The following is a 24,199-nucleotide window of genomic DNA, read 5'->3' on the forward strand; positions in this document are numbered from 1 at the left end:
ATGGAACGGAAAGTGGTATAACATAACAAGTCCTTCCCTGTATCTAAAAATAATTCTTTTTTACATGCATACTCCACAAAACACATCCTATATATACAGCCAGTCTGCAGTGATACTCTGTTTTGTGTCCTTTAGTGTAAGGAAGAACATCCAGAGACAGACAGCGATGACGAGGAACGTTAGTTAAAACTATGGGTAATAACGACAGCAAAACAGAAATAAAAGGTATTGTTCAATGATTTCATTGTCACATAGTACATCCTTACCCTTACCAATAGTGGGAGTATGCTATAAATTTAATGCAGTGGCAAACTGGACTCTTTATCTTATATTTATTGATATTTAGTTTGTCAGTTTCTTAAAAAATAAAGTTAAAATTAACAATTTAATCCTTAAAATACTTAATAAACTTCGGAACCTCTCTGTATTAACTGGACTTGCAATCAATGTTTATTTGAGAAGTATCTTACTAAAATTAAAATTAAAATCAAAATTAATTTTCTTGAATCTGTAGTTTCATTAACTTATAAAAGAGAACACTATTATAGATGATGATGGAAGCAAATGTCTGTGCAATGGCATAGATACAGAGAATATTTGCAAGCATCACCCTTTTGACATAAAAAAATATTGTATAAAGTTAATAGAAATGGAGTTACCAAATTTAACCATGTTGAAAATAGTTTAGATGTTTTTAAAAGTTTAATTTACATCCCAGTCCTTCTCTCAAATGGAATAAAACCTGACAAGACATTGTAACAAACAATTGGTGTCAGAATACTGAAAATCAGCATAATATTTATATCATTTAGATGTTTTCCATTTAATTGCATTATTTAATGATGTATAGTATCAATTGTTATTTGAGAATTTATTTACATAATGAAGAATTCACTTTTTTCTGTGAAGATGCTTGTATCATTAGTTATAGTTACATGCATTTATCATGCGACTTTGATTCAATAATAACTCTATTTTTCTATTTTCTATTTATTTATAACTTATTCCTATTTATGGGATATGCTCAATTTGTTTTTAACAGCACAGGACTCAAGGGAAGGGTCCTCCGTGGATCCTGTGCCCCAAACAAAGACCTTGTCTGGCGGAGATGTGTCACGTGATGTGATGCCAGAAGATGAGTGTGTGCTAGAAAATGAATTACCAGCAACAACGCTGAGTTCAGGGCCTTTAATTCCTGGAAAAGATGTTGTTGATAATGACGCTAAAGAGGAAGTTATTCAGGATCACACTTCAGAATCCAAAACAGATGACATCGACGGACAAAATTCGAACCATGACGAGGTACCCAGTTCGGTTTCAGCTCCCTCTCAAGTTTTGGACGTTGTAAAGGATGATAAAACAACCAAAGTTCTTACAGACAAAGAAGATGATGTTGTTGGAGAAACAAAAGGTTTGCCAAAAAATGACACAAGTAATAACCAAACTACATCAGAAGATTTGGACCAGAACTCGGATTCGAAATCAGGAGAGAGTTACAATTCAGAGGAGGTTTGTCCAATAATAGATGACCTTGAATTCATATCTGAGGACAGTGACACTCTGGGTAGTGATGATAATGAAGTATCAGAAAAAGAGGCCAGTGTCATCAGTAATGATAATGACGAATCACAAAAAGAGGCCGGTATCTTAAGTGGGAATAATGTGGTTTCCAAAATAGAGGGAGGTACCTGCAGTGCTAAACATGAGCTGTTAAACACAAAGGCCAGTGATAATAGTGAAGAACTAAACAGAGAGACCAAAGAAGAAATTCAAAAACAGGTAAAAAGCAAACTTCAAGTTTGGAACATGATCTCCTGTGAAAATGAAAACTTGATTCGACTGGAATTAATGATTTCATTTCGTATTTCAGGTAGAGAGATGCCTAAGGTCAATGGAACAACTAGAGAGAGATCACCGAGATATTCTGAATCTAGTCAACAAACGCAGCGAGTACGTACAAAGTAAATTCACATGTTGTAACTAGTTTACAACTGTAGTGAGTAAAAATTCAGTAGAAACACATACGTTTCTAAGAGTATGTATAGTCAATAATGTTAATTTTGAGACATTGTTCTGAAAGTCCATATTATCGCATACACTGAACCATGAACAAGACAAAGTGTACTGTTGTTGGCAGATGTACAATGTCCAATTCAAAATCAGACTCAATACATTATTAGTATTCCCATTTTTTCGCTGATGTGACGATAAAAATGTTACGGGGAAAAAAATGTTCAGAAGCATATGTGAGTTTAAAATATTTGGGTCTGTATAAATTGATGATTTTTAAGGCTATTAATACACTTATAGTATATTATAGAATAACTATGCTGCGAATCTTGCAGGTCCCAAAGAGAGTTAAACAAAGACGGAATGAGCATCATTGGAGGTACTACATCATTCGTGAGCTATATCTATATAATGTGTTATATAATGATCTATTTTTGAAATATTAAAAGGAGTAGAGGACTCGAGGTCAATGAAATCTACAGTATGGTATTGTACAATAACAAAATGAAAAGCTAAAGGGTTCGAAATCCAACTTCTTTATAACTCGCTTTGTAAATTTTGATTGTCTATACATACATGTATAAAAACAGTTTCAACTGTCATAGTCCAACTTCACAGTTGTAAAATGTAAATGCAACTCATGTCAATGCCTAACATGTAAAATAGATATAGATTTCCAAATTTTTGTCAATTCGTGAAATATAAATTTTAATCTCAAGTTGGAATATTATGCAACGTAACATTATTCTAATGCCTATTATGAGGAAAGGGACAAGTTAGCTTTTCATTTATTATTTACAATTGTTTGCAGTCTACAAATTAAGCTTTACGCGTGTAGATTTATGAAATTAAGAAGTTTTAATTTTGAGGCCTTTGACATTACATAAAACGAAACAATACCCAAGCATATTATTTTTAGAACTTGAAAGCATTGTTGAGAATTTCACTCAAAGGCGGAAAGAAAAAGATGAAGCCATTCGACATCTCAAAACGATTCTATCCAAACTTACAGAAAACCTGAGTGTGATGGAAAAGGAAATTCATGATTTACAATCCAACAGAACTTCTATGGGGTTTCACGGAGAAGAGAAAAATATGGAAAAATCGGAAGAGAGGAAGGAAACGAAGCACCCTGTTATGTCACAAACCGTAAAGGCGAATGATGTCGAACAGGACTCAGCAGAAAGTGAAAAAAAAGACTGGAGAAAAACTATCGAAACTAGACATCATGAGAACAATGAAGGTTCACAACAAAGCTCGATGGGACAATGGTACATGAGTTAATGTTTTAAATATTAATATGCATGAATGCTTTGAATATCAATATGCATGTTTTATAGTTGTTTTTTTTTTTTAATAAAAGAGGAAAACAAAAAAAAATCTCTGTTGTACAAACAAGATTCTCCATTTGAAGGATACATCGAATGTACAATTACCACGCACTCCGTAATATACACGATAACAGTCATAATATCATTTCTTTTCTCAAAATTCTCTGATTCAAAACAAAAGGTGAAACAATTTGTATTAGTAAATGAAAATAGAAGGTAAAGTCATTTTCATCTTTATCACATTCTTAAAAACGTACATTTTCAAAACGTAATAAAAACGAAAATTACCCATGGTGGACCTCTGCTTTATTTTAAACTTTTACAAGTATAATATAGAGTTAAAATGTTGATTTTATAACCTTTTCAACTTTTGTCACCGTAAAAAATGGAAAAATAGAACATAAACTTTACTCCGTGATGGAAACTATTCCTTTTGAAAAGTTCAGCGGGACTCAACTTGTAGCATTATGCACTATGACGGGTTCTTAACGTAATATCCAAATCAGTTATATCTATTATATAAAAAATTATCTCTTTATGGGCTGAAAATTGCAGGTCGTGCAAAAATTGAACATGTCATATTTTACTAGTAGGTCATCTGACGAGAATAAAAAAGTCAATAGCAACAGCGTAAGTAATTCACATGGTATTCCTCTTCCAAAACCGCAATCATCATCATCTCAAGAATCTGACAAGCATGTGAAAATAAACTGCCAAGGAATCTCAGAAAACAAACCATCAGAAAATGTTTTTCAATCAAGGCAAGCGGAACAGGTTGACAAATCAGTCTCAGAGGAGGAAAGAGAAGTTACACGAGGAAACAAAATAAATCCTAATGTAGTCCAGTCACATTCAGGACAGTCAAATGGCAGTAATGCTGGACGACAACAGGTAACAAACGTGAATCCTAATAAACTCCAGTCAGATTCAGAGCAGTCAAGTGAAAGTGTCGCAAGACAACAGGAGGAAACAAACATAGTGAACTCAAAATCAAATTCAGGGCAGTCAAGTGAAAGTGTCGCAAGACGACAGGAGGAAATAACAAACCAATCTAACATTCCAGATCGGGATACCAAAAAAAGTAAATATATAGGTGTATTCTAATTTTACATGAAATTTATTTTTTCAAAGTAAACAAAAATGACTCCTAGATTTCGTTCATATTGCCGTTTACTGTTGATTTATATTTTTTAAAGACTTTTCCATTTCCGCCAGTAAACAAAGAGAGATTTTGAATCCGGGCTACTGGGTAGACAAAGCAAATGAGATTCTTCGAAGAAGTATGTAACTCCTGAATGTAAAGTTTATTGTTAATTTAGCTTGACAAGTTCAACGATTTATATTTCAATACAAATTTCATGTTTAATGAAGAAAACGTAAACGATTTGTGTATCATTGTGTCCACATTTTTCTCAGATGCTCTAGAAGGACCAGCTGATAACGCATGCGGACCGAATACAGTTCTTTGTCTGGATACCTCAGACAGCATGTGGGGGAATGCCTTCAGAACCATGATAGACCTGGCTCTCAGATTCCTGTCTGGTGTGTAGTCAATTAGTATTATTATTAGTTGAACGTAGACACGGTGGGTGTGACCGATGGACACAGGATATTCACTCCTCTGTGGCACCTGATCCTACCTCTGTCTTCAGAGATCCAAGTTTGCTTTGCTCTAAATTTATATCGTTTATTTGGAGAAATGGGCATGTTTACTGATCATTAGCATCATATTTCACCTATTGATTCCCTATTCATAACAAAATCTAAATATACTCAAACTGTATTAAAATATTTGTGTTTTCTTTGAATAAATTAGTAATTGTCCTGTACATTTTTCGTTCAAGTGATGTGGTTTACATAACAAACAAGCATTCTGAGAGTATTGCATTAGCAATACTAGTCCCCTACCGGCAAGTGTAATCTGGTTCCCGTTAAGAATTGAAAATGCCATAATTCCGTCAAAAATTAATGAAGCGGGACGAAATGCAAACTTGATCTATAACTAATCAAGGTAAAGCCACATACCAAAAATCAGCTCAATATCTACAAGCGTTTAGGGAAAAAGTGCGGAAAACCAAGTGGGACAGACAGACAGACAGACGGACGGACAGACTCAGAGGAAACCTATAGTCCCCTCCGGTTTCACCGGTAGGAGACTAATAAGTTTTTTCTCAGTTTTAAAACATTAATATACATGTACTGGTATGGCTTTGTACGTCAAAATCTATAATGACTTAAAATTAATATTTGATTTATGTTACTTTTATATGTGTAGGCGTGGAGAATAACCCTACGATTTCTGAAAAAGTTGGATTGGTTTGTTTTGGAGCAGAAACAAAAGTTATCAGTCGCTGTTGCTTGGATTATCCGAGACTGAAACAAGAAATCAGTCAGTAAACACATCTCATTATACCTATATATTTACCTTGTATGTATGTATGTATGTATGTACAATGTATATGTCATTGTTTCGATTTTGTGCAGACAGATTGAGCCCCGGCGGGCCCAGTCCTCTCACTGCAGGACTGATGCTCTCTTTACCACTGACCAGGGGAGGTGATTTTTGTCTTTATTTTTATTCACAATACTTACTGTTTTAAACTTCAGTGATTTTTTCAAGCTTACAAAAATATCTTTAATATGTAATTAATTCATTTTTATTGTATTACTTGAATATTTCAAACTTAACTTTAGATTGAAATCAGTAAAGAAACTATTGTCAGCTTTTAAAGAAGAAAATCTGTCCAGATCTGTTTTGGATCCACAGTTTTATATTCTTAATATTAATTTGGTTAAATTGGCGGCTTTTCATTGCTTTGAATACCGTCAAAATGATTTGCGGTGAGCGTAAAAATGACTAAAAGATCTTTTACTGTTTTTGTTGAATAATTTGTGGTAATAGTTGGATATTGCTTTCCTTGAAGTGACAATTCCCCACATGGACGGGATGGGATTTTTCCCTCGTATCATTGTCATCACAGACGGGGTGGCCACACCCGAACTGGTTACTGCCAATGACGACTTTGTTCCTGATATGTCGGAACTAATGATGGTCCTACAATTAATTAATTATTGATACTTAAAATAGGAAAACTCTGGATGATAAGATATTGAAAATATATGAACTGTTAATTTCTTCAAAGATTTTAAACTGATATAATCCTTAAAAACACTGTTTATTATATTTTAGCACAATATTGAATTACAATTTTATTTCATTTTAGTTATTCTAATTTTTGATCCACATGAAATATTTTCGTCTTGTATAGATAAACAATGACATTATGAGCATGGCAAGACATTTCAAAGAGGGATGTAACAGAGTTTACTGTGTTCCTGTAGGACAGGCCAACGACGTAAATAAATGAATTGAAATAATATAATATCTTCTGAATATATTCAAATTATGTGTACTCTTGTTAAAAAATTGATATTCTTCAGTCAGGCTGCAAGACAAATATATTCATTTGATACAAATACGAGTAATATTCAGCCTCTTCAGATGTAGTGCTAATTCTGTTTTACGTAATAAAATGTTTTTTCTAACCTTACGAGAAGTACATGTATTGAATTATTCACTTTAAAGAGATGAGGGTTTATTATCATTTTTAGGCCATTATAAGTCCATTAGTTGAGGCTACATCCGGAAAAATTGTCCAACCAGCAAATTTTGACAAATTGATCCATCAATTTCATACAGAGGTAATCCATTGTAGTTGGAGAAACTTATTTTCTAAGATTGAAAGTTTTAATTTTTTTTTCAACAGCAGTTATGATTCTTAAACTCGGATTCATGAAAAAACTTTTATTCATTAATAAGTATCGATATAAAGTATAAGGGAATATGATATGCTGCTTTGAAATGAAAACACATTCTGTTACAGTTTATTGCAGCGGCATTGCGTAACAATTTTCCAGACTATCGAAAAGCTGATCCGTACATGGTGAGAACAGCAGCAGAGGCTTCAGTGGTTTCACATAGAGATTTAAATATGGTAATTATCTTAATATTAATGTCAGTCAGAGGTAAAACCACTGGTAATTATCTCAATATCACACTCAGTCAGAAGAATAACCACTGGTAGTTATCTTGATATCAAGTAAGACAGAGGAATAGTCAGTAGCAATTATCTTGACATCAAACTCAGAGGAATAACCACTGGTAATTATCTTAACATCAAACTCAGAGGAATAACCACTGGTAATTATCTTAATATAAAACTCAGAAAGAGAAAAAGTTACTCGTAATAAACTTGATATCAAAGTCAGTGTCTTAATATCACACTGAGACAGAAGAGTAGGCACTGGTAATTACCTTACTTTAAAACTCAGACAGAGCAAAAGGCACTAGTAATTATCTTAATATCAAACTCAGAAAGAGGAATAGTCATTAGTGATTATCATAATATCAAGTCAGACTGAGGAAGAGGACTGTATCAATATCGAACTCAAGCAGAGGATTAGGCACTGTTAATTATCTTAGAGTCAAACTCAAAAAAAAGGAATGGGTACAAGTATTTATCGCAATATCAAACTCAAACACAGGAATAGGCACTAATAATTATCTTAATATCAAATCAGACATAGGAATAGGACTGCAATTATTGTAATATCAAATCCAGAAAGAAAAATTTGCAGTAGTGATTATCTTGGCATCAAACTCAGACAGAGGAATAGGCACTAGTAACTATTTCAATATCAAACTCGGACTGAGGAATAGCCACTGGTAATTATCTTACTATCAAACTCAGATATTGAAATAAGAATTAGTAAATGACTAAATATCAAACTCAGACAGAGGAATAGGGAGTTGTAATTATCTTACTATCAAACTCAGAAAGGTAAATAGGCATTTGTATTTGTCTAAATATTAAACTCAGACTTGTAGAGGAACAGGCACTAGTAATTATCTTAATATCAAACTCAGAAAGGTAAATAGGCATTAGTAATTATCTTAATATCAAACTAGACAGAGGAATTACCATTGTAATAACTTAGTATTAAACTCAGAAAGAAAAATAGACAATAGTAATTATTTTAATATCAAACTCAGACAGAGAAAACAACCACTGTCAATTATCTAAGTGCATGTATCAAACTCGGACAGAGGAATAGCAGCTGGTAATTATCTTAGTATCAAACTCGGACAGAGGAATAGCAGCTGGTAGTTATCTTAGTATCAAACTCAGACAGAGGAATAGCAGCTGGTAGTTATCTTAGTATCAAACTCGGACAGAGGATTAGCAACTGGTAGTTATCTTAGTATCAAACTCGGACAGAGGATTAGCGGCTGGTAGTTATCTTAGTATCAAACTCGGACAGAGGAATAGCAGCTGGTAGTTATCTTAGTATCAAACTCGGACAGAGGATTAGCAACTGGTAGTTATCTTAGTATCAAACTCGGACGGAGGAATAGCAGCTGGTAGTTATCTTAGCATCAAACTCGGACAGAGGATTAGCAACTGGTAGTTATCTTAGTATCAAACTCGGACAGAGGATTAGCAACTGATAGTTGTCTTAGTATTGAACACAGGTAGATGAATAGCAACTGTTAATTATCTAAGCATTAAAATCAGACAGGTGATTAGCAACTGTTAATTATCTCTGTATCAAACTCAAACAGAGGATTATCACTAGTAATTATCTTAATGCATCCAATCTAGACGAAATACAAGATTGATTTTATTTTAATAATGTCTGATTAAAACAACAAACAGATTAAGAAGGATGGTGTATTTGTATACATTGTTTGATAAAATAAAACCATTGTATTCAATACATCCCGATTAACCTTTTCACAATCTAAATGATGAGCGTAATGGTTATAACGTGTGTGCATATTTGGAGCGATTTCATGTTTTTTGGCGACCAAGTAATGGGTGAAAACATTTTGCTGAATCGGTTAATTAAAAAATTTTTTATAACTTTATCATAGTTCTAATTAAATCTTTTGATAAAGTTGAAGTGAACGAAACATTTATTTCAACAAATTACATCCCTTTTTGTAATATTTAACATATACATCCACGCCATGTGTATATGCGCGTATATATACTTCCTCAAACAGTTTTGTTTTGGGTTTAAATATAATGAGAAAAATAATATAATATTTTTGAAAGGACGATCTCGTGGAATATGTGAGAAATCCACCACCTCAACGAGGACAGAATGATGACGACGACGATGACGATGCACTTCCAAGTGAGGGGTCTTCTAACATGCCACCAATCGGCACCAGGGTCAGACGGGGTCCGGATTGGTCGTCTGAATTCATCGGGCAGGACGGAGACGGACCAGGGACTATAGTAGATCATGGTCGAGGAGGCTAGTTTTCATTTTACAGTATAATTTAATTTCATGATAAACTATTTTTATTTCAAAGCCAAACAATCAGAAAATATATTGCTAATGATCAAAGATAATTTGCTTCACGTGTCTTATTTTAAATAAAAACTAGTATTAATTGTAACGGGGACCGTTACAGATGTTCCCCAAACGCTCCCCAACTTCCTTTTGGTGTCTTATTCCCTGTAAGCTTCATTAAATAAGGCAATTAAGTATATTGTTTTTTTTTAACGCATTACACGCGCTCGCACAGGCATGCATTTACAAAATGACCATGTCAACTTGTCTACACTTTTAATACATCTTTATATTCAAATTTCATTAAAAGATAAAAAAAATTCGGCTATATTAAGTATATCTGTCATTTTTCGCATTGCACACGCGCGCACGTGCATGCATGTCCATGATGACCGTGTCATCTTGTCAACACTATTAATATATCTACATATTTTGGGTATCAAATCATTTCATCAAAAAGTATAAAAGTTACAGCTATATCAAGTATATTGGTCATTTTAGCATTGCATGCGCGCGCACGTGCATGCATATATTCATGATGACAATGTCGTCTTGTCTACATTTATAATCTGTCTATATATTCTGAGTATCAAAGTATTACATCAAAAAATGTAAAAGTTATGGCTATATCAAATATATTGGCCATTTTACTCATTGCACGCGCACGCACGTGCATGAAAATGCATGCATGTGCGCGCTGATCATGTCATCTTGTCTACACTTCTAATATATATTTATATTCTGAGTTTCAAAGCAATTCATCAAAAAATATACAAGTTAAGTCTATATCATTTGTATAAGTTATTTCAATCATTGCGCATGCGCACACGTGCATGAATGTGCATTCTGACCATGTCATCTTGTCTACACTATTGATATATCCTGATATCCTGAGTATCAAAGCATTTCATCAAAAGATATGAAAGTTATGGCTATATCAAGTATATTTGTCATTTTACTCATTGCACGCGCACGCACGTGCACGCACGTGCACGCACGTGCATGCATGTTTGCACCGATCAAGTCTTCTTGTCTACACTTCTAATATATATTTATATTCTGAGTGTCAAAGCAATTCATCAAAAAATGTACAAGTTAAGTCTATACCAATTGTATTAGTTTTTTCAATCAATGCGCATGCGCGGCGTGCATGCATGTGCATTCTGACCATGTCATCTTGTCTACACTATTAATATATCCTTATATTCTGAGTATCAAAGTATTTCATCAAAAGATTTGAAAGTTATGGCTATATCAAGTATATTTGTCATTTTACTCATTGCACGCGCACGCACGTGCATGCACGTGCGCGCAAAATGACCTTCGTTCCGCAAATCTACATAACATTCCTATTAACCCTAAAAAGGTTTCAACTCAATCGGATGTATAGTTTCGGACATCACTCACGGACAAAAAAGTACCCAGGAAGAAAAATAATAATAATAATAATAATAACTAGAAACTCATTGCGAGCAATGAGAGGTCTTCCGTCCGATTTTGAAAATAAAAACTAAAATTCAAGCTGAAAAGTGATAAAAGAAATTCAGACACTCTGGAGATTTAACCCTGGTTATCAACGTGAAAATCCAACGGGTTTACCGTTAACCATTCACTTATTTGCATCACTTCCTGTCACGACCGGAAGTAACGGCAATACAAGATTTCCTCGCGATTGAAATAAACTGATGACTGACTATCAGTCCTGAAAGTTTTAGACTTCAGTCGTTTACTGTTGCCGAGTAATATTGTGAGAACAAATTCTGATTTTGAGGACAGGTAAACACGCGACCGGAAGTGAATTTTATAAAAAAAATCTCTGACGTTTCTCTAGACATTTGCAGTATCTACAAAATGCATAAAAACATTTCAAGTACTTTATCGATAAGCAATATTTATGAGAAAGTTAAATATCGAAATAACGTAGTTTATCACCTAAAACCGGAAGCTGACGTTTTTGTTTCCGCCGGAATCTAACATATTTCAAAACAGCAAAAGAGATGCAATAAAGTGATACAAACTTTAATTTAAAAAAAAAAGTTAAATTTTTTGATTTCTTTGATCACTTCCTGTGACGACCAGAAGTGACGACTGACGTTCTGAACCCAAGTAGTTTTGGTAACATCTTAAGGTCTGTTGCTCATATAAGTCCGGTGTCTTAATATTTCACCGTTTCCGACATCTTGCTCAGACAACTTCTCATTTTGAGGACAGGAAAACACGCGACCGGAAGTGAATTTTACAAAGATATTTGATGTTTCTCTAGATATCTGCAGTTTGAATAACATATTTAAAATTCATTTCAAAAACTTTATCTACAAAGGATATTAATGGGAAAGAAAGATACTAAAATTATGTAGTTTTTCTCTTATAACCGGGAGTTAACGTTTTTGTTTCCGGTGGGACCAACATATTTCAAAACTACAAAAGAGATGCAACAATGTGATGTAAGTATTGATTCAAAAAAAGAAAGTTGAAATTTTATGATTTCTTTGATCACTTCCGTAAACGACCGGAAGTGCCGACGACGAACGAAAATGTGATTCCACAAATTTAGAAGTCACGTTCTATGCTCTCCAATAAGTCTCCAGTTCATATCTTTAGTCATTCTTGAGAACATTCGCGGACAAAATTTCATTTTAAAATCAGGATATTGCCCGTAACTTGGAACCAAAATGGAATTTTCCAAATTTTCCTTGTGATGAAACAAGTTCATACAATGACTAATTTTTCCTGAAAGTTTCACGAAAAACCACTGAATAGTTTTCGAGAAAACGCCTGCACAAAATTTGGTCAAAAAAAAAAAAATAATAATAATAACTAGATACTTATTGCCTAGGCAATAACAGGTCTTCCGTTTTCTCGACTTCTTCGGGAAAAAAAAACACAATCTTGCCAATAAGATTACTCTAAATAATTAACAAAAGTTATCTCAAGGCTTCCAAAGATATGTAAATACAAATAAAAAAAACAAACGGAATTACTTTCCTGTTTTCTTTATGTACTTCGTCATGAACGAAAGTGCTCCAAACGAATAAAATGTTCATTCTACACCTTAATTATTCACAACTGATCCTCTCTAAAAGTTTCCATGAAAAACTACTCATGTTTGAGACAACTTCCGGTTTTTCGGTTTGCACTTCCGGTGATAATAAATTGCATGGTTATGGTGTATCTAACATCTGCATTAGCCAAACATTTCTGTAAAAAGAAAAAAAACCGTAACAATTCACTTTTTTGCATCGCTTCCTGTCACGACCGGAAGTGACGGCAACGTACGATTTTTACATGATGTAGATAAACTGAGGACTGACTATCAGTTCTGAAAGTTTTAGACTTCAGCAATGTACTGTTTCTGAGCAATTAGGTGAACAAAATCTCAATTTGAGGACAGAAAAACACGCGACCGGAAGTGCATTTTCCTAAGATGGTTAAAGCCACACTAGACAATTGCAATCTCAATAACATATATAAAAATCATTTCAAAAAACTTTATCTATCAGCGATACTTTTGGGAAAGTTAAAAATCCCAATTACATAGTTTTCTCTTATAACCGGAAGTTGTCGTTTTTCTGTTTCCAGTGAGACCAACACATATAGAAACTGTGAAAGAGATTCAATTATTTGATGCAAGTTTTATTTCAAAAGTGAAAAGTTTAAATTTCCGATTTCTTTGATCACTTCCTGTAACGACCGGAAGTGACGGCTGACGCTATTAACCCAAAGAGTTTTGCCTACTCATTAAGTTCTATTACTCATTTAAGTTTGGTGTCTTAATCTCTTACCGTTTCTGAGATCTCACTTTGACAAGTTCTTATTTTGCGGACAGTAAAACATGCGACCGGAAGTGAATTTTACCAAGATATTTGTCGTTACTCTAGACATTAGCAGTCTAAATAACATATCTAAAAATCATTTCAAATACTTCATCTATAAGCGACATTTATGGGAAAGTAAAATACTCAAATTATGTAGTTTTTCTCTTATAACCGGAAATTGACGTTTCTGTTTCCGGTGGGACTAACATATTTCGAAACTGTAAAACAGATGCAATAATGCAATGCAAGATTAAACTAAAATAAGAATAGTTGAAATTTTCGATTTCTTTGATCTCCTCCTGTGACGACCGGAAGTGACGGCTGACGGAATTACACATATTCTGCAAACGTACTTGTCATGATCTATAATCCCTGAAAGTTTGAGGTCTTAATCTTTTACCGTTTCTGAGATATCGTCCGGACATGATTTCTTTTTAAAAAACGGAAATTGGACATATCTGACGACCGGAAGTGAATTTTGCAAAATCCTTAAAAATGTTTTTAGTTTATTTTATTTGTCATAATCCCTGAAAGTTTCAAGAAAATCCATCGAGTCATCTCTGAGAAATCGCTTGGACAAAAAACGGGAAAAAAAAAAATAATAACTAGATACTTATTGCCTAGGCAATAACAGGTCTTCCGTTTTCTTGACTTTTTTGAGAAAAAAAAACACAATCATCTCAATAAGATTACTCTAAATAATTCACAAAAGTTATCTCAAGGCTTCCAAAGATATGTAAATACAGATAAAAACAAACGGAATTACTTTTCTGTACATGTTTTCTTTATGTACTTCGTCATGAACGAAAGTGTCCAAACGAATAAAATGTTCATTCTACACCTAAATTATTCACAACTGATCATCCCTAAAAGTTTCCATGAAAAACTACTCATGTTTGAGACAACTTCTGTTTTACTGGTTGGCACTTCCGATGAAAATGATTTGCATGGTCATGGTCTATCTAACATCTGCATTAGCCAAACATTTCTGTAAAAAGAAAAGTAAAAAGAAAAAAAACTCTAAAAATTCACTTTTTTCATCGCTTCCTGTCACGACCGGAAGTGACGACAACGTACGATTTTTACATGATGTAGTTAAACTGGTGACTGACTATCAGTTCTGAAAGTTTTAGGCTTCAGTCATGTAGTCATGTACTGTTTTTCAGCAATTAGGTGAACAAAATCCCAATTTGAGGACAGAAAAACACACGACCGGAAGTGCATTTTCCTAGGATGGTTGACTTTAAACTAGACAATTTAGTCTCAATAACATATGTAAAAATCATTCAAAAACTTTATCAATAAGTGATATTTTTTGGAAAGTTTAAAATCCCAATTACATAGTTTCTCTCTTATAACCGGAAGTTGTCGTTTTTTGTTTCCAGTGAGACCAACATATATAGAAACTGTGAAAGAGATTCAATTATATGATGTAAGTTTTATTTCAAGGGAGAAAAGTTTAAATTTTTGATTTCTTTGATCACTTCCTGTAACGACCGGAAGTGACGGCTGACGCTATTTACCCAAAGGGCTTTGCCTACTCATTAAGTTCTATTACTCATGTAAGTTTGGTGTCTTAATCTATTACCGTTTCTGAGATCTCACTTTGACAAGTTCTGAATTTGCGGACAGTAGAACACGCAACCGGAAGTGAATTTTACTAAGATCTTTGACGTTAACCTAGACATTTCCAGTCTAAATAACATATCTAAAAATCATATCAAATGCTTCTTCTATAAACGATATTTATGGGAAAGTAAAATACTCAAATTATGTAGTTTTTCGCTTATAACCGGAAATTGACGTTTCTGTTTCCGGTGGGACCAACATATTTCGAAACTGCAAAACAGATGCAATAAAGTGATGCAAGATTTAATTAAAAAAAGAAAAGTTGAAATTTTCGATTTCTTTGATCACTTCCTGTGAGGACCGGAAGTGACGGCTGACGGATTTAAACATGTTCCACAAACGTACTTGTCATGATCTATAATCCCTGAAAGTTTGAGGTCTTAATCTTTTACCGTTTCTGAGAAATCGTCCGGACATGATCTCTTTTGAAAAAACGGAAATCGGACATATCTGACGACCAGAAGTGAATTTTGCAAAATCCTTAAAAATGTTTTTAATTTATTTTATTTGTCATAATCCCTGAAAATTTCAAGGTAATCCATCGAGGCATCTCTGAGAAATCGCTTGGACAAAAAATGGGAAAAAAATAATAATAATAATAATAACTAGATGAGATCTCGTTGCGAGCAACGAGTAGGTCTTCCGTCCGATTTTTCGATAAGATGAGATATGATTTTGACTCTGATCTTTGTTAAAAGATAATAATATATATAGACTTCCCTAATTAGATTTCAATCCTTTAATTTTATATACATTATCAAAGAGCTATCGATGAATTGCTTTTGGCCCCTCTGAACCCCTAGTTTGAGGGGCAGGCCCTTTTTCTTGATATCAATTGAAAGGTCTTGTGATTTTGAAAACGTTTTGTTCAACAACTATTCGGAGATTTCTTTCCGTTGTGGAAATATGCTGAATGGAAATATTTAGGGGCCACCTCTCCAAGTCCTTAATGGGGCCGTTTGACAGAAATTGAAAGGGTGCATATTGTTTAGAACATTATTCTGACCATCTTTTGTTCAGTATTGCTTTTCAAAATATTCCCCCTTTTCGAGATATAAAGCGTCAAAGATTCAGCATTCTGGCCCCTTGTGACCCCTTATTACGTAACATATGATCAGAATCTTATCATATATTGTCGTAAATCGTTAAGATAAGCATATTTGCTTCAGTAATGTATTACAAATTATTGATCGTTAAAGAGTTATAGGTTGAAAACTTTTGGCCCCTCTGAGCCCCTAATTTGAGGGGTCAGCCCCTTTTTCTTGATATCAAATGAAAAGTCTTGTGATTTTGAAGACTTTTTGTTCAACAAGTATTCAGAGATTTCTTTTTGTTGTGGAGATATGCCGAATGGAAATATTTAGGGGCCACCCCTCCAAGTCCGTAATGGGGCCGTTTGACAAAAATTGAGAGGGTGCATATTGTTTAGAACATTATTCTGACCATCTTTTGTTCAGTATTGCTTATCAAAATATTCCCCCTTTTCGAGATATAAAGCGTCAAAAATTTAGCATTCTGGCCCCTTGTGACCCCTTATTACGTAACATATGATCAGAATCTTATCATATATTGTTGTAAATCGTTAAGATAAGCATCTTTGCTTCAGTAATGTATAACGAATTATTGATCGTTAAAGAGTTATAGGTTGAAGACTTTTGGCCCCTCTGAGCCCCTAATTTGAGGGGTCAGCCCCTTTTTCTTGATATCAAATGAAAAGTCTTGTGATTTTGAAGAATTTTTGTTCAACAAGTATTCAGAGATTTCTTTTCGTTGTGGAGATATGCCGAATGGAAATATTTAGGGACCACCCCTCCAAGTCCTTAATGGGGCCGTTTGACAAAAATTGAAAGGGTGCATATTGTTTAGAACATTATTCTGACCATCTTTTGTTCAGTATTGCTTATCGAAATATTCCCCCTTTTCGAGATATAAAGCGTCAAAGATTCAGCATTCTGGCCCCTTGTGAACCCTTATTACGTAACATATGATCAGAATCTTATCATATATTGTTGTAAATCGTTAAGATAAGCATCTTTGCTTCAGTAATGTATTACAAATTATTGATCGTTTAAGAGTTATAGATGAAAGACTTTTGGCCCCTCTGAGCCCCTAATTTGAGGGGTCAGCCCCTTTTTTTTTTGATATTAAATGAAAGGCCTTGTGATTTTGAAAACTTTTTGTTCAACAACTATTGAGAGATTTCTTTTCGTTATAAAGATATGCTGAATGGAAATATTTAGGGGCCACCCCTCCAAGTCCTTAATGGGGCCGTTTGACAGAAATTGAAAGGGTGCATATTGTTTAGAACATTATTCTGACCATCTTTTGTTCAGTATTGCTTTTCAAAATGTTCCCCCTTTTCGAGATATAAAGCGTCAAAGATTCAGCATTCTGGCCCCTTGTGACCCCTTATTACGTAACATATGATCAGAATTTTATCATACATTGTTGTAAATCGTTAAGATAAACATCTTTGTTTCAGTAATGTATTACAAATTATTGATCGTTAAAGAGTTATAGGTTGAAAACTTTTGGCCCCTCTGAGCCCCTAATTTGAGGGGTCAGCCCCTTTTTCTTGATATCAATTGAAAGCTCTTGTGATTTTGAAGACTTTTTGTTCAACAACTATTCAGAGATTTCTTTTCGTTGTGGAGATATGCCGAATGGAAATATTTAGGGGCCACCCCTCCAAGTCCTTAATGGGGCCGTTTGACAAAAATTGAGAGGGTGCATATTGTTTAGAACATTATTCTGACCATCTTTTGTTCAGTATTGCTTATCAAAATATTCCCCCTTTTCGAGATATAAAGCGTCAAAGATTCAGCATTCTGGCCCCTTGTGACCCCTTATTACGTAACCTATGATCTCAATTATATAATATATTGTTGTAAATCATTAAGATAAACATCTTTGCTTCAGTAATGTATTACGAATTATTGATCGTTAAAGAGTTATAGATGAAAGACTTTTGGCCCCTTTCAGCCCCTAATTTGAGGGGTCAGCCCTTTTTCTTGATATCAAATGAAAGGTCGTATCATTCTGCACAACTTTTCTTCTATATGTTATAACAAATTCTTAACATGTATGAAGATATGAAAGAAAAGGTGTAAAATTTTGTGAGATGTTTCTGAGACATTTTTTGAGCCCTACCGAGCTTTGGCGCCATTTGCGCTATCGAGATTTGGACACCTGCCTGCAAATCTACAATCCTTCCCCTACCTTCACTGAAAATCTTGACTCAATATCTTAAGTCGTTTCGGAGGAGTTTCCAGGACAAGCCGACCCTCTGAAAATCAGAAAATCCTAAATATCTCGAGATGGAAAGTGAGGTCATCAACGAAAAAAATTTCCAATAAGGTTCAGATGAATACCTATCAGATCTGAAAGTTTCATGAAAATCGGCCAAGACGTTACTGAGAACTTGCGTGCACAAAATCGGTAAGAATAATAATAATAATAACTAGATGAGATCTCGTTGCGAGCAACGAGTAGGTCTTCCGTCCGATTTTTCGATAAGATGAGATACGATTTTGACTATGATCTTTGTTAAAAGATAATAATATATAGACTTCCCTAATTAGATTTCATTCTTTTGATTTATATAACATTATTAAAAAAGCTATAGATGACATGCTTTTGGCCCCTCTCAGCCCCTAGTTTGAGGGGTCAGCCCATTTTTCTTGATATCAATTGAAAGGTCTTGTGATTTTGAAAACGTTTTGTTCAAGAAATATTCAGAGATTTCTTTTCGTTGTGGAGATATGCTGAATGGAAATATTTAGGGGCCACCCATCCAAGTCCTTAATGGGGCCGTTTGACAAAAACTGAAAGGGTGCATATTGTTTAGAACATTATTTTGACCAACTTTTGTTCAGTATTGCTTATCAAAATATTCCCCCTTTTCGAGATATAAAGCGTCAAAGATTTAGCATTCTGGCCCCTTGTGACCCCTTATTACGTAACATATGATCAGAATCTTATCAGATATTGTTGTAAATCGTTAAGATAAGGATCTTTGCTTCAGTAATGTATTACAAATTATTGATCGTTAAAGAATTATAGATGAAAGACTTTTGGCCCCTCTGAGCCCCTAATTTGAGGGGTCAGCCCCTTTTTCTTGATATCAAATAAAAGATCTTGTGATTTTGAAGACTTTTTGTTCAACAACTATTCAGAGATTTCTTTTCGTTATGGAGATATGCTGAATGGAAATATTTAGGGGCCACCCCTCCAAGTCCTTAATGGGGCCGTTTGACAAAAACTGAAAGGGTTCATATTGTTTAGAACATTATTCTGACCATCTTTTGTTCAGTATTGCTTATCAAAATATTCCCTCTTTTCGAGATATAAAGCGTCAAAGATTTAGCATTCTGGCCCCTTGTGACCCCTTATTACGTAACATATGATCAGAATCTTGTCATATATTGTTGTAAATCGTTAAAATAAGCATCTTTGCTTCAGTAATGCATTACAAATTATTGATCGTTAAAGAGTTAAAGATTAAAGACTTTTGGCCCCTCTGAGCCCCTAATGTGAGGGATCAGCCCCTTTTTCTTGATATCAAATGAAAGGTCGTATCATTCTGCACAACTTTTCTTCTATATGTTTTAACAAATTCTTAGCAGGTATGAAGATATGAAAGAAAAGGTGTAAAATTTTGTGAGATGTTTCTGAGACATTTTTTGAGCCCTACCGAGCTTCGGCGCCTTTTGCGCTAGAGAGATTTGGACACCTGCCTGCAAATCTACCAACCTTCCCCTACCCTCACTGAAAATCTTGCCTCAATATCGTAAGTCGTTTCGGAGGAGTTTTCAGGACAAGCCGACCCTCTAAAAATCAGAAAATCCTAAATATCTCAAGATAGAAAGTGACGTCATCAACGAAAAAAATTTCCAATAAGGTTCAGATCAATACCTATCAGATCTGAAAGTTTCATGAAAATCGGCCAAGACGTTTTCGAGAACTCGCGTGCACAAAATCGGTAAGAATAATAATAATAATAATAATAACTAGATGAGATCTCGTTGCGAGCAACGAGTAGGTCTTCCGTCCGTTTTTTGATAAGATGAGATATGATTTTGTCTATGATCTTTGTTAAAAGATAAAAATATACAGACTTCCCTAATTAGATTTCAATCTTTTGATTTATATAACATTATCAAAGACCTATAGATGACATGCTTTTGGCTTCTCTGAGCCCCTAGTTTGAGGGGTCAGCCCCTTTTTATTGATATCAAATGAAAGGTCTATTGATTTTGAAGACTTTTTGTTCAACAACTATTCAGAGATTTCTTTTCGTTGTGGAGATATGCTGAATGGAAATATTTAGGGGCCACCCCTCCAAGTCCTTAATGGGGCCGTTTGACAAAAATTGAAAGGGTGCGTATTGTTTAGAACATTATTCCGACCATCTTTTGTTCAGTATTGCTTATCAAAATATTCCCCCTTTTCGAGATGTAAAGCTTCAAAGATTTAGCATTCTGGCTCCTTGTGACCCCTTATTACGTAACATATAATGGGAATCTTATCATATATTGTTGTAAATCGTTAAGATAAGCATCTCTGCTTCAGTAATGTATTACAAATTATTGATCGTTAAAGAGTTATAGATGAAAGACTTTTGGCCCCTCTGAGCCCCTAATTTGAGGGGTCAGCCCCTTTTTCTTCATATCAAATAAAAGGTCTTGTGATTTTGAAGACTTTTTGTTCAACAACTATTCAGAGATTTCTTTTCGTTATGGAGATATGCTGAATGGAAATATTTAGGGGCCACCCCTCAAAGTCCTTAATGGGGCCGTTTGACAAAAATTGAAAGGGTGCATATTGTTTAGAACATTATTCTGACCATCTTTTGTTCAGTATTGCTTATCAAAATATTCCCCCTTTTCGAGATATAAAGCGTCAAAGATTTAGCATTCTGGTCCCTTGTGACCCCTTATTACATAACATATGATCAGAATCTTGTCATATATTGTTGTAAATCGTTAAGATAAGCATCTTTGCTTCAGTAATATATTACAAATTATTGATCGTTCAAGAGTTGAAGATGAAAGACTTTTGGCCCCTCTGAGCCCCTAATTTGAGGGGTCAGCCCCTTTTTCTTGATATCAAATGAAAGGTCTGGTGATTTTGAAGACTTTCTGTTCAACAACTATTCAGAAATCTATTTTCGTTTTCGAGATATGCTGAATTGAAATATTTAGGGGCCAGCCCTCCAAGTCCTTAATGGGGCCGTTTTGCAAATATTGAAAGGTTGCATATTGTTTAAAACATTATTCTGAACATCTTTTGTTCAATATTGCTTTTCAAAATATTCCCCCTTTTTGAGATATAAAGCGTCAAAGATTTAGCATTCTGGCCCCTTTTGGCCCCTTATTACGTAACATATGATCAAAATTTTAAACAATATAGTTGCAAATTGATAAGATAAACATTTTTGCTTCAGTAATTCATAACAAAATATTGCTCGTTCAAGAGTTATACATAAAAGACTTTTGGCCCCTCTGAGCCCCTAATTTGAGGGATCAGCCATTTTCTCTTCATATCAAATGAAAGGTCTTATCATTTTACACATCTTTTGTAATACATGTTTTAACAAAATATTTACAGGTAAAAAGATATAAAAGAAAATGTGTCAAATTTTGCGAGATGTTTGTGAGCTTATTTTTCGAGCCCAGGCGAGCTTCAACGCCATTTGAGCTGGAAAGATATAGATGCCCAATTGCACATCTACAATCTTTCCTCTATCTTCACTGAAAATCTGAACTCAATAGCTTTAGTCGTTTAGGAGGAGTTTCCAGGACAAGCCGACCCTCTGAAAATCAGAAAATCGTCAATATCTCACGACCGGAAGTGACGTCATCAAAAAACAAAAAAACCTATCAAGATCAATTGAATATCTTTTACTTCTGAAAGTTTGGTGTAAATCGGTCCAACCGTTTCTGAGAAATCGCGTGCACAAAATCGGTTGGAAGAAAAATAATAATAATAATAATAATAGGGAAAAAGAAACCGAACGAAAACAATAAGGTCTTCCGTTGGAGACGGAAGACCTTAATAATAATAGGGAAAAAGAAACCGAACGAAAACAATAAGGTCTTCCGTTGGAGACGGAAGACCTTAACTAGATGAGATCTCGTTGCGAGCAACGAGTAGGTCTTCCGTCCGATTTTTCGATAAGATGAGATATGATTTTGACTATGATCTTTGTTAAAAGATAATAATATATAGACTTCCCTAATTAGATTTCAATCCTTTGATTTATATACATTATCAAAGAGCTATAGATGAATTGCTTTTGGCCCCTCTGAACCCCTAGTTTGAGGGGTCAGCCCCTTTTTCTTGATATCAATTGAAAAGTCTTGTGATTTTGAAAACGTTTTGTTCAACAACTATTGAGAGATTTCTTTTCGTTGTGGAAATATGCTGAATGCAAATATTTAGGGGCCACCCCTCCAAGTCCTTAATGGGGCCGTTTGACAAAAATTGAAAGGGTGCATATTGTTTAGGACATTATTCCGACCATCTTTTGTTCAGTATTGCTTATCAAAATATTCCCCCTTTTCGAGATGTAAAGCTTCAAAGATTTAGCATTCTGGCTCCTTGTGACCCCTTATTACGTAACATATAATGGGAATCTTATCATATATTGTTGTAAATCGTTAAGATAAGCATCTCTGCTTCAGTAATGTATTACAAATTATTGATCGTTAAAGAGTTATAGATGAAAGACTTTTGGCCCCTCTGAGCCCCTAATTTGAGGGGTCAGCCCCTTTTTCTTCATATCAAATAAAAGGTCTTGTGATTTTGAAGACTTTTTGTTCAACAACTATTCAGAGATTTCTTTTCGTTATGGAGATATGCTGAATGGAAATATTTAGGGGCCACCCCTCAAAGTCCTTAATGGGGCCGTTTGACAAAAATTGAAAGGGTGCATATTGTTTAGAACATTATTCTGACCATCTTTTGTTCAGTATTGCTTATCAAAATATTCCCCCTTTTCGAGATATAAAGCGTCAAAGATTTAGCATTCTGGTCCCTTGTGACCCCTTATTACATAACATATGATCAGAATCTTGTCATATATTGTTGTAAATCGTTAAGATAAGCATCTTTGCTTCAGTAATATATTACAAATTATTGATCGTTCAAGAGTTGAAGATGAAAGACTTTTGGCCCCTCTGAGCCCCTAATTTGAGGGGTCAGCCCCTTTTTCTTGATATCAAATGAAAGGTCTGGTGATTTTGAAGACTTTCTGTTCAACAACTATTCAGAAATCTATTTTCGTTTTCGAGATATGCTGAATTGAAATATTTAGGGGCCAGCCCTCCAAGTCCTTAATGGGGCCGTTTTGCAAATATTGAAAGGTTGCATATTGTTTAAAACATTATTCTGAACATCTTTTGTTCAATATTGCTTTTCAAAATATTCCCCCTTTTTGAGATATAAAGCGTCAAAGATTTAGCATTCTGGCCCCTTTTGGCCCCTTATTACGTAACATATGATCAAAATTTTAAACAATATAGTTGCAAATTGATAAGATAAACATTTTTGCTTCAGTAATTCATAACAAAATATTGCTCGTTCAAGAGTTATACATAAAAGACTTTTGGCCCCTCTGAGCCCCTAATTTGAGGGATCAGCCATTTTCTCTTCATATCAAATGAAAGGTCTTATCATTTTACACATCTTTTGTAATACATGTTTTAACAAAATATTTACAGGTAAAAAGATATAAAAGAAAATGTGTCAAATTTTGCGAGATGTTTGTGAGCTTATTTTTCGAGCCCAGGCGAGCTTCAACGCCATTTGAGCTGGAAAGATATAGATGCCCAATTGCACATCTACAATCTTTCCTCTATCTTCACTGAAAATCTGAACTCAATAGCTTTAGTCGTTTAGGAGGAGTTTCCAGGACAAGCCGACCCTCTGAAAATCAGAAAATCGTCAATATCTCACGACCGGAAGTGACGTCATCAAAAAACAAAAAAACCTATCAAGATCAATTGAATATCTTTTACTTCTGAAAGTTTGGTGTAAATCGGTCCAACC

General features: G+C 34.4%; 1 protein-coding gene across 1 annotated transcript in view; it reads left to right on the top strand.

Annotated features, from left to right (window-relative positions):
- Nucleotides 1–24,199, top strand: part of LOC133183991 (uncharacterized) — a 33,256-nt gene continuing 9,057 nt past the window's right edge. Inside the window, exons 1-16 of the mRNA XM_061318865.1 lie at nucleotides 1–15; nucleotides 136–178; nucleotides 1,043–1,779; nucleotides 1,871–1,950; nucleotides 2,346–2,389; nucleotides 2,930–3,281; nucleotides 3,935–4,422; nucleotides 4,538–4,621; nucleotides 4,758–4,883; nucleotides 5,617–5,730; nucleotides 5,826–5,897; nucleotides 6,266–6,393; nucleotides 6,611–6,697; nucleotides 6,954–7,043; nucleotides 7,226–7,336; nucleotides 9,461–9,665. Of these exons, the coding sequence (XP_061174849.1) occupies nucleotides 1–15; nucleotides 136–178; nucleotides 1,043–1,779; nucleotides 1,871–1,950; nucleotides 2,346–2,389; nucleotides 2,930–3,281; nucleotides 3,935–4,422; nucleotides 4,538–4,621; nucleotides 4,758–4,883; nucleotides 5,617–5,730; nucleotides 5,826–5,897; nucleotides 6,266–6,393; nucleotides 6,611–6,697; nucleotides 6,954–7,043; nucleotides 7,226–7,336; nucleotides 9,461–9,665 (2,776 nt within the window). The remainder of the gene's footprint in view (nucleotides 16–135; nucleotides 179–1,042; nucleotides 1,780–1,870; nucleotides 1,951–2,345; nucleotides 2,390–2,929; nucleotides 3,282–3,934; nucleotides 4,423–4,537; nucleotides 4,622–4,757; nucleotides 4,884–5,616; nucleotides 5,731–5,825; nucleotides 5,898–6,265; nucleotides 6,394–6,610; nucleotides 6,698–6,953; nucleotides 7,044–7,225; nucleotides 7,337–9,460; nucleotides 9,666–24,199) is intronic.

The sequence above is a fragment of the Saccostrea echinata genome, unplaced genomic scaffold (assembly GCF_033153115.1).
Source record: "Saccostrea echinata isolate AGI-Se365-2 ecotype Australia unplaced genomic scaffold, CSIRO_AGI_Sech_v1 ptg000009l, whole genome shotgun sequence".
NCBI classification, from domain to species: Eukaryota; Metazoa; Mollusca; class Bivalvia; order Ostreida; family Ostreidae; genus Saccostrea; species Saccostrea echinata.